This window comes from Carica papaya, chromosome 3, assembly GCF_054855325.1.
Source record: "Carica papaya isolate Zhongbai chromosome 3, ASM5485532v1, whole genome shotgun sequence".
In the NCBI taxonomy this organism is placed as follows: domain Eukaryota; kingdom Viridiplantae; phylum Streptophyta; class Magnoliopsida; order Brassicales; family Caricaceae; genus Carica; species Carica papaya.
In genome coordinates this window covers 9,332,661-9,343,358 of record NC_142311.1, presented here as the reverse complement: position 1 = coordinate 9,343,358, position 10,698 = coordinate 9,332,661, and the positions used below count along the sequence as shown (strand labels likewise).

At 40.3% G+C, this 10,698-nt stretch overlaps 2 protein-coding genes across 4 annotated transcripts; one reads left to right on the top strand and one right to left on the bottom strand.

The window, feature by feature from the left end:
* Positions 1–1,342: 1,342 nt before the first annotated feature.
* Positions 1,343–4,841, top strand: LOC110811509 (C2 calcium/lipid-binding plant phosphoribosyltransferase family protein). The gene has a single exon (XM_088215582.1). It carries the CDS (start codon positions 1,574–1,576, stop codon positions 4,667–4,669), a length of 3,096 nt encoding a protein of 1,031 aa, XP_088071708.1. The 5' UTR covers positions 1,343–1,573; the 3' UTR covers positions 4,670–4,841.
* Positions 4,842–4,936: 95 nt separating this feature from the next.
* On the bottom strand, positions 4,937–10,598 carry LOC110811524 (pfkB-like carbohydrate kinase family protein). 3 transcript variants are annotated; one of them, XM_088215585.1, is made up of 13 exons: positions 10,359–10,595; positions 10,212–10,266; positions 10,006–10,095; positions 9,816–9,893; positions 9,541–9,615; positions 9,379–9,431; positions 8,138–8,288; positions 7,556–7,682; positions 6,875–6,913; positions 6,691–6,788; positions 5,688–5,826; positions 5,522–5,574; positions 4,937–5,430 (listed from the first exon to the last, which is right to left on the bottom strand). In XM_088215585.1, exons 1-13 carry the CDS (start codon positions 10,451–10,453, stop codon positions 5,350–5,352), a joined length of 1,134 nt encoding a protein of 377 aa, XP_088071711.1. In that variant the 5' UTR covers positions 10,454–10,595; the 3' UTR covers positions 4,937–5,349. The 3 variants fall into 3 exon arrangements, with proteins under 3 accessions (XP_088071711.1, XP_088071710.1, XP_088071712.1); XM_088215584.1 differs by having other exon boundaries at positions 6,875–7,001; positions 7,572–7,682; positions 10,359–10,578; XM_088215586.1 differs by lacking the exons at positions 4,937–5,430; positions 5,522–5,574 and having other exon boundaries at positions 5,804–6,477; positions 6,875–7,001; positions 7,572–7,682; positions 10,359–10,598.
* Between the last annotated feature and the right edge of the window lie 100 nt (positions 10,599–10,698).

The window sequence follows — 10,698 nt, the reverse complement described above, 5'->3', positions numbered from 1 at the left end:
TATTATTACATTATAAGAAGGTAGATATAGGATTAATGACAAGTTTGAAATATATTTAGATAAGAATTGCATGTGGAAAAACATATCCAACATCTGAAACATGACTGAAAATATGTTTTATCTAAAGGCTCATCCCAAATACTTGTACTTCTTACGTTTACCCAAGAAAACCAACAAATGTATGGTAACCATATATACATATATATATATATATGTATAAATATGTTATGGTCGAGCACTGAGTTTACACGAAGCACTAGTAATAAAATAGGATAACATAAGTAACACTTGAAACTAAATTTGAGGTTTGAATTTTATAAGAAAATTTTTTATCAGCAAATGCTAATCAAGATCAGAACCCGATCGTTTTGCTCCTTAAAAGAAAAGAAGCAAAATGTAAGAAGAGACAAAACATTATTATGACACACAGATATATATACATACAAATATATATATATATATATATGGGCAAGAAGCACGAAAACTTTTTGGTGCAAATAGCTAATAACTTATTATTTATGCTAACTACGCCTGAGAAAGGCTGCAGCGGACTTAAAAAGAAACGACCGAACCCTTCGATCCTTTTTGACTTGCGTGTGCTTACTTGAATGAAGAATTAATTAATCCAGCGAAACCTGTGTTTAATAAAATCCCGCCGCCGTACACCGTCGGATTGGACTGCCAGTTTCTGATGACTTGTTTTACGTGCATTCCCATTCGCTTGATTGAAACGCAACGTTTTAACGTGTGGGACCCAATGGCTTGACAGGTCAGATTCTTTAATTGAAGAAATTTCATTTTATACCAGAAAGTGGGTCCCGCATTGCCAGCCGTGCCACTTTTGAAGCCTTACGCCATAACCGGGTCCGCGGCTCGAAACTGCGAAGACGACAAAATAAAGACAAGCACGCTTTTATTTTTATTTTTCTAAAAAATAATTCATGTAATAAGCCTAACGAAAAAGACAAACACCACTTCCCCACGACCTGGAGACCCCGGTCCGCCCTCTCCACGTCATTCTATTAATTAAATAAAATAAGTAAAACCAAATTAATTAAAATAAATAAATTCAAATTAAACAGAGGTTAAGTTTTGAGCCGTTGACCTGTTGTTGTTTAGGGTATGATTTGATAATACATGTAAGAGGGTACATTAAGGTTTTAGTACAGAGGTATAAGAATGGTGTGGGTCCCATTATATCCATATATGTTTTCTGAACTAGGATTGGGCGAGTGCGCCCACGCTCCACCAGGAACGTGAACCAAAACGCTTTGCTCTTTTTTACCAACTCACACAATCTCCTCATAAAACTCACATTCCCCCCCCCCCCCGCCCCCCACCCACCAAAATCCAATTCTTTATTTTTATTTTTATTTTTATTTTTATTTTTCTCTCTCAAAAACTGTCTGCAAAACACTCTGCTGCACGCTCCGTTCTGCTTCACTGACCCCTCCTTAGCTTCCCTTGAGCCTCCCTATCTGTCTCCATTGTCGTCTCTTTCTTACTCTTCTCTCTCTCCCCCCCTGTCTCTTCACTTTCTTTCTCTGGGTTTTCTTCTTAGAAGCAAGCAACCATGGATGATGCGAGCGGAAGCACAGGAAAGGAGAAGCTTGTTGTGGAGGTAATAGCCGCTCACAACTTGATGCCTAAAGATGGAGAAGGCTCGTCTTCCCCGTTCGTAGAGGTGGAGTTTGAAAATCAGAGACTCAGAACCCAGGTAAAATACAAGGAATTGAACCCCATTTGGAACGAGAAGCTCGTGTTTCATGTCAAGGATATTGCAGATCTTCCTTACAGGACGATAGAAGTTAACGTCTTTAACGAGCGGAGGTCAAGTAACAGCAGGAACTTTCTGGGTAAAGTTAGGGTGTCTGGTTCCAGCATTGCGAAAGAAGGGGAAGACATTAACGCTCAGTTGTATACGCTCGATAAAAGGAGTCTCTTTTCGCATATTAGAGGGGAGATAAGCTTGAAACTTTATGTGTCCGCAAGGGTCGAGGTTAAACAAGCGGGTCTTGGTAATGGAGTTGTGGTCTCGTCTGGAGGTGGTTCTGGGTCTGCTTCTTCTGGGTTTTCAAAGAAAAACAAAAAGGTACAGCAACAAACTCCTTCAATGGCCGTGCAGCAGCAGCAACAGCAACAACAGCTAGTTCAAGAGAACAAGGCTTCACAGCAGGGTCAAGGCCATGCAAAGCCCACGGAGCCAAACCCAGGTGAGATCAAACCTGTGGTTATCACTACCGGTCATGGTTCTGCTGTACCCGTCGCCAGCGCAGGTGGTGGAGGAATCCCAGTAGGAGGCGGTGCAGGCGGCGGCGGAGGACTGAGTGTATACCCGACTGGCTCTGCTCATGAGTTTTCCCTAAAAGAGACAAGTCCTCACCTTGGTGGTGGTCCTCTGAGTAAGGACAAAACTAGTTCAACTTACGACCTTGTTGAGCAAATGCAGTATCTCTATGTTAGGGTGGTTAAGGCCAAAGACATCTCTTTCTTCGGAGGCGGTGAGATTGTGGCTGAAGTAAAGCTAGGAAACTACAGAGGTGTCACAAAGAGAGTCAATTCAAACAATGCAGAATGGGACCAAGTTTTTGCCTTTTCAAAAGATTGCATACAGTCATCAATGGCGGAGATTTTTGTTAAAGAGAGCAACAAAGATGATTTTCTGGGAAGAGTTTGGTTTGATTTAAACGAAGTACCAAGAAGGGTACCCCCAGATAGTCAGTTGGCACCACAATGGTACAGAATGGAAGACAAGAAAGGAGACAAGGCAAAAGGAGAAGTTATGGTTTCTGTATGGTTTGGGACTCAGGCAGACGAGGCATTTGCCGAGGCTTGGCACTCCAAAGCTGCAAATGTCCATTTTGATGGACTATGCTCGATCAAATCCAAGGTTTACCTATCACCAAAGCTATGGTATTTGAGGGTATCGGTCATTGAAGCTCAAGATATTATTCCGGGCGATAAAGGGCCAGCAATGATGAGATTTCCAGAGCTCTCAGCTAAAGTCCAGGTGGGTAATCAGGTATTGAGAACAAGAATTGCAGCTGCTAGCATGAACAGGAGCTTGTCCAATCCTTATTGGAATGAAGATTTGCTGTTTGTAGTTGCAGAGCCGTTTGAGGACTATCTGTTAGTTTCTGTTGACGATCGTTTTGGCCCTGGAAGAGATGAAGTTGTTGGCAGAGTTCTGCTACCCGTGGGTGCCATCGAGAGAAGAACTGATGAGAAACCAGTGGTTTCAAGGTGGTTCAATCTTGATAACCATTTTGGCAGCAACTCGGCCGAGTCGAAACTTGTCACAAGATTCGGGTCCAGGATTCATCTGAGAGTCTCCCTTGATGGGGGCTACCATGTACTTGATGAGGCCACCATGTACTGCAGTGATGTTAAGCCCACTGCAAAACAGCTATGGAAGCCGCATATAGGCGTGCTCGAAATGGGCATTTTGGGTGCAACAGGGCTTATGCCAATGAAAATCAAAGAAGGTAAAGGGAGCACAACTGATGCTTACTGTGTTGCCAAGTATGGGCAGAAATGGGTGAGAACCAGAACTGTGGTGGATAGCTTGTCTCCAAAATGGAATGAACAGTATACTTGGGAAGTTTTTGACCCTTGTACTGTGGTCACAGTAGGCGTGTTTGATAATTGCCGTGTTGATAAGAATATGATCAATAACTCTGCTGGTCGTGATTCTCGTATTGGTAAGGTGAGAATCAGGTTGTCCACGCTTGAATCAGACAGAGTTTACACTCACTCGTATCCACTCCTTATGCTGCACAATACTGGCGTCAAGAAGATGGGTGAACTTCATTTAGCTGTGAGATTTTCTTGTGCTAACATGGCTAATATGCTGCACATGTACACATTGCCATTGCTTCCAAAGATGCACTATGTGCATCCCTTGAGTGTCAACCAATTGGAGGGCTTGAGGTATCAAGCTATGAATGTGGTAGCATCAAGGCTTAGCAGGGCAGAGCCGCCATTGGGGCGAGAGGTGGTTGAGTATATGCTTGATCATGATTCTCATATGTGGAGTATGAGGAGGAGCAAGGCGAACTTCTTTAGGCTAATGAATGTGATCTCTGGTTTTGTTGCCATGGGGAGATGGGTTGAATCAATGCGGAGTTGGCGAAAGCCTGTATACTCAACTTTGTTTCTTGTGTTTTTTCTCTTGCTTGTTGCACTGCCTGAGCTCATAGTTCCCACCATATTACTCTACTTGGCTTTCTTGGGACTTTGGCAGTACAGGTCACGTCCCCGCCACCCTCCCCACATGGATACAAGGCTCTCCCATGCTGAGAGTGTCTACCCAGATGAATTGGATGAGGAATTTGATTCATTCCCAACGAGCCGGAGTGCAGACATTGTTAGAATGCGGTACGATCGTTTGAGGAGTGTGGCAGGGAGGATTCAGACAGTTGTGGGTGATATGGCCACACAAGGTGAAAGATTTCAGGCGTTGCTAAGTTGGAGAGATCCGAGGGTGACATTCTTATTTGTGATCTTTTGCTTGTTTGCTGCAGTTGGGTTCTATGCTGTGCCAATTAGGGTGGTGGTGGCTTTGTGGGGGCTGTATATGTTGAGGCCACCGAGATTCAGGAGCAAGTTACCTTCTCGGGCTCTCAGCTTCTTCAGAAGATTGCCGTCAAAAGCTGATAGCTTGTTGTAGACTGCGATGAAAAATGAATGGTTTCAGAAATTAGGGTTTGATAGTTTTAGGACTTGGTGGGGGGTAATATTGTACTAATCTTTTGTCAATGTTTTCAGGGATTGTGTGAGCCTATGCAAGAAGCAATCTGTATGGACGTTGATTATTTGGTCAGTCATTAGTTTTGTGATTTGATCTTCTGTGTACTAGTACTGCTAATGCCCCTCTTACTGTTGATGACAATGAAAGGAAAATAACCTTTCACCTCTCATAGAAAACCCGTGAAGATATTACATAATTTGCATATCATTCCAAACATGGCTTTTTAGAGATTCGTACAACGTTAACATGTCATTTTGATAAACATCCAATACTATAACAACGAAAAAGAATGGGTATCCTTCAGATTGGTACCCGATGTTCCGCATATTTGTTTTGTTGTACTTGCAAACTTTGACTAAGAACAGAGAATTAAAGGAAGACACCGCATTAGGTAACCGCAAGAATAATCCATCTGAAGCAAGTTTGTTTCATCAAGTAAGGAGTACTTGTCATTGCAGTCTCACTTACAAGATTAAAAAGAAAACATCATGCCAGGTGAGACAAAAGGGAAACGGCCCTTCTAACAAGTAGGACAAGATGGAGAAAGCCAGGCTGAGTTTCTTGCTTTGTCTGTTCAATGATGATATCAATCCAAAAATCTAGAGGAAGGATGCCAAGCGGGGATCTGATCGGACAGGAAGACCACCTCGAGCTCCTAAAGCTCTACAATTAGCAGCTGCCTGCAATCAGCACCAGATACAGTTCAAGGACCACCACCACTCATTTGTACCTTGCCTATACAATCTTCCACTTGGTAGAAAGTTTACTTACCACTTGAGCAGCAAACGGCAGCATTTTCTCTGGTGGCATCTCCGCACATATGGCTTCAAAGGAAAAAGGAGTTGCCAATAGGTATCAGAGTATAGTCAAATAATATCCCATGGATATATTAACTGGCAATAATACCAAACAAGGAAATGATTAATTTAGTACATACCATAGAGAACTGCACCAATAAATGCATCCCCAGCGCCTGTTGTATCAACAAGTTCTGACAGTGGTATTTTCTCAGCTGTTCCCACAAATAACCTTCCACTTACTGTTCCTATCCCGTTTGCCTTCAATGTCATCGCTGACTGGGAGGTTGAAAGAAAGAGAAGCAGGAGTTACTGGAACATATAAGATACCAAATTCAAGCCTCTTTCATTGTTTATACTCCTGAGCAGTTTTTTTTACATAATATAGCTATATCGCTTTCAAATCATAATTTTCCAGCATAATCATATAGCTGCATGATGCATAATCATGTTTAATTCTAGTCAAGCACTTTCTTAAATGACAGCAAGGAATTATTAATAAAACTATCCTCTAAATCTAGATTCAGATAGTCATCCAGATAGAAATTTAGATTCAGATTTGTTTTGGGTTCAGCGTTTTTTTTATATAAAGAAGTTTTGGGGTCAATGTTATAAAGGGGAAAGTAAAAAATCCACTCCGATGGTAGGGAGGTTAAACTGAAAAAGGATCAAAAACCCTCTTTTAGAGACTGCGAACAAATTGTTTGGACCAGTTTACAAGATAGGAAGTCCACACAGAAGAGTAAGGAAGAATCTGAAACTTTATGAAGCGAATTGAACAATAATATTTAGCTGGTAGGAGAAACTGAATAACTTTTCCATAACATGCATGCTTTCTTTGGAAGCCGATCCCATATGGTATTTATTAATAAACTGAATTCAATGGTATGTTGAAAAGTGGTCCATACTCCCACTAAAAGAGGACGATTCTGGAAATTGACAGCTTTTATATTTAGGATGCATGACAGGCAATGCAATAAAGCAATGGCTATGAGTTGCCTCAATCCAGAAGACAGGATTACGATTTAACAAAGAGACATTCTTTTTCTGCTGCAAAAAAAACATGCATAGGCAATCTCATTCTTGCTCATTCTTGCTGCTGACTGCAGCTCAGTTTTGATATAAGGTCATTAACAATTTTACCGATGAAATGCATGCTGGGACGGCCATGCTACCATCCCTTCTTTGCTTTAGAAGTTCCAATAAGCTGTCTATCTCCATCTCTTCTGACTCAGAACTCCCTGTCAGATGCAAGGAAAAGAATTAGGCAAATGCAGTTCTGCGTAGTTCCTCTCCAAGAGCAAAAACTTGGTACTCGTCAACCCACCATTTACAGTTCTTTGAAGCATTATGCATCCATCATCACCTAAGGTCACAATAACAAATTTTAATCTTTGCAATCTTAATAGCATAGAGACAAGTGAGCTTGAAATGGATGGTGCCTCTGTCCATGCCTGCCAAATATGAAATCCACGAAGCCCTATTTTATTCAGGATAAAGAAGGCAACAAAATGCAGGAAATCTCAAAGCTCCAAATTAAGATTTAAAGAACCAGTTCAATTCACAGATGAATGGATTTAGAGTAAACTCTGCAGGGACAACAGTCTGTATATGGTACTATATGACTAATAGCAACCAACATGTTGGTTGAAGCAAAATTGTCACTGCAGATGGTAAGATGACGTGAAAAATTTGGAAGCTGATCCACTATTTCATAAAATGCCAACATGATTCCAGTGCATCTCTCAAATCTCAAAATGGGATATGCATGTTGCAAGATAGGATTATCAGCATATGGCTAAAAGTACAAAGGAAAAAAATTAAATAAAAATTTTTCTAAAATATTTTTTATTGGAGCAAGCCAAAAAGGTAGAAATGATGACAGGTGGTGGAGATGAAGCATCAAAAAGAACTGGTCAAGCATGCAATTGGGCTTTAGATCATAAACTGATACATTGAAATGTTTTTTACACTTAACCTAGACCACAGAACAAACATAAAAACATACCAGTTAGAAAACTTGCCTGGGGAAATTTTGCAGAACATACAGCAAAATCAGCCAAACCCAGGAGATCATCTAGCCCTTCTCTCTTCCTCTCTGCATCAATTAAAATAGGTATGTTCCTGCGAGCTGCCTGCACTGGAAAAATGAAATATATGCTGCTTACTCTCGAAATTATCCCCATCATGCTCTCTCAAGATGTGTGAAAGAACACAATCATGGATGCTATGGACTAGGTTTTAAAGAGAGACTTGTTCAAGTCTTCAACTTCAAGATATTTACAAGAAGATGCAACTCCTAAAACTGAACCTAGACAACAGTTTCTTAGTTGCCTCACCAAGTTTGAGGGACCAGAAAGGATATAACTAAGGATTGATACATTTAGAAACAACTAAGACGGTTTTACTAAATGAAGTTCAATACAGTAAGACACAACAACTGCAAATTAGAAGTATGAGATTGGTTATATATTGATTATTTCACTTTTGTAGCTTACTAACAAATGACCACTATCAATTTCACCTATGTCCGATGCCAGACCAGTTTAAAGCTTGTTGCCATAGGGATAAAACTGTAAATAACAATTACCTCACGTGCAACAACTAAAGCAGTTTCGTGCAACCTTCCATCAAAATAGACAATTCTTGCTCCATCAATTGCAGACAATAGATTAGATTGGGAGAGATCATCTGGCATCATGGGAGGACTTCCAGGAGTGTGAATGCAAGTACGAGTTTTCCTGAAAACATATCCTAAGATTAATTAGCCAAAATTTCATAAAATTTCCAGGACATTCTCCCTGCAGGTTAAATCAGCCATGCGAACATTAAGCTCATAAAATTGTTAATATAAGTTAATCAAAGAGAAATGCTTCATGAGGAACTAGGGGAGTGCCACAAATTTACGAGAGAATTTGGAAAAGAGGAATTGACAAAATGCCAATAAGGTCTCCAAGATCTTCTCAAGGGGAGGATGAGGCTTAAACAAAATGCACAAGGTCTTGAATCAGTAATCTCTTATTCTATAAAAGGAGAGCAAATGCTCTTCTATTTCTACTTAAGATTTCTTATTATCCAAACAAAGAAAGCACCTATTATGAACAGTACTAAAATTATGCAAGAGCAGGTAAATGGTACACTTTCATCCAACCAATCGTATTCCACACTGGATCAACATTATCAGGAAAGGAACGGCAGTTGCAGAGATCAAGATGAGATTACAACCTATACAATCTATTGAGGCAGGTAGCTGAAAAATTTCTCTAAAGGAAAAATGAATAGCTTTATTTTATGTTTGTGGTGATCTGCACCAGGCACAAATGCAAAGTGGAGTTCAAAACTAAGAAAAGGGACCTATAAATAATAAAAAATTCAGATAGTAGTCAAGAGGCATTCCTAAATGTCAATTTCAGTCAGGAGTAGAAATCAATTTTTCCCAGTCCCACCCTTGTTCTTGCTAGTTTTGGCGATAGTCAGACTTCTCTTTCGTCAAAAAGCAAAGATTGAGGTTTGTATAACATCACATGTATAGAAGCATAACTAAATATCCATCAGCATCAACTTGTCCCGCACATTTGACTCTGTCATCAAACTCGGTGAACCTTTCACCTTATAGGCATCAGACAATCAATATTCAAGTCCTTACCAATAAAATAAAAATTTTTCTTTTAAAGAGTACTTATTAAAAAAGTCATAAGAAAGTTTGTGTTCTTTCTTTTTTTTTCGATTTTATTTAGTTTAAATTTTATCGGCAAGAAAATTAGAACCATCCTACCGTTTGCAGTCACCAATCTATGAAAAAAAGAAAAAAGAAAAAAAAAAGAACCTCACGTTTGCTTGTCAACAATGACATAGGTAAAAGGTGAAGTGCCTCCATTGGAAACCTGAAAGAAGAAGGCAGGAAGGGAGACAGATCTGGTAAACCAAATCATAATCAATGAAACTCGGTTTGACAGGATTACAGATCACGAGTAATCCAAATTATAAATATACCACAAAAAAGGAAGTGTCGACACCATCTGCTTCAAGCTCCTCCAATATCCCCTTTCCTTGCGAGTCATCTGCAACCTAATGATTGACAGTTAAGTAAACTTGTTTACAAGTTGAAAGACACCTCAATCGTAGAGACTAAAATTCCAATTCTCCACGAGTAAAAGACAGGAGAGGGGAGGGGGGGGGGGGGGGGGGGCATATACAGTTCACTTAAAAGAAATGAAGGAGAAGATTCGTTAAAGAAAAAAAAAATGAAGAAGAATATGACAAAAGACCTTAGAGATAAGCCTGGGATTCAAGCCTAAACGAGCAGCGCAAGTCAAAGCATTGCCTGCATTTCCACCTCCTTGGACCTAACAAAATCCACGATCCAAAAGACGATCATAATCTTAACCATTTTTCAAAATTTCCTCCTCTAGTGGAAACAAAAGAAGGAAATGGTGAATGCTGGCTTTAAACTAGTACCTTCAAGCTAGTACTCCTGATCTTGTCATCCGGCTGAGGATAAGAAGCCACAGTAGCCAAGAAATCCACCGATACTGAACCACACCCTAGCTGCAACCAAAAACACATTGACTAAAATATAACATCATCCAAGTCCACTAACATGCATTTCTGTGACTGCGCGTAGAGAGAGAGAGAGAGAGAGAGAGAGAGAGAGAGAGACGCACGAGGATGCGATTGTCGGGGAGAGGAGGGAGCGAATCGGAGGAAGACATTTTGAACCTGAAATTTGTGAAGTGGGATCTTCATCTACTTGTAAAAAATGAAATTAAAAAAAGAAAAAGGAAGAAGAAGAGGAGAGGGTAGGAGGAGACCTGGAAGATTGAGCAGGAGAGGAGAAAAGGAAAGAGAGAGCGAAACGTTGGTTTAGAGAACAAGTAGCATTTGTTAATGGCGAGAGAGTCAGCATCTCTCTTTTTAATTAGTATGTTCCTGCGCTTAGCACTCGAATGGCGCGTGTACTGTGAAGTCAAGGTGGCAGTTGCAGTATTAGGATAAGAGCATTGCAATCGCTTCCCCAATATCTTCGAGACCCGTAATTGTAGTTATAAGGTTTCGGGTCGGGTCGTTTTCCAGTTCGAATTGCCATTCACCCCGTGTTTGACCCGAATATTATTGACAGTGTTGATTGCCAAACAATCAGTTTAAGTGTAA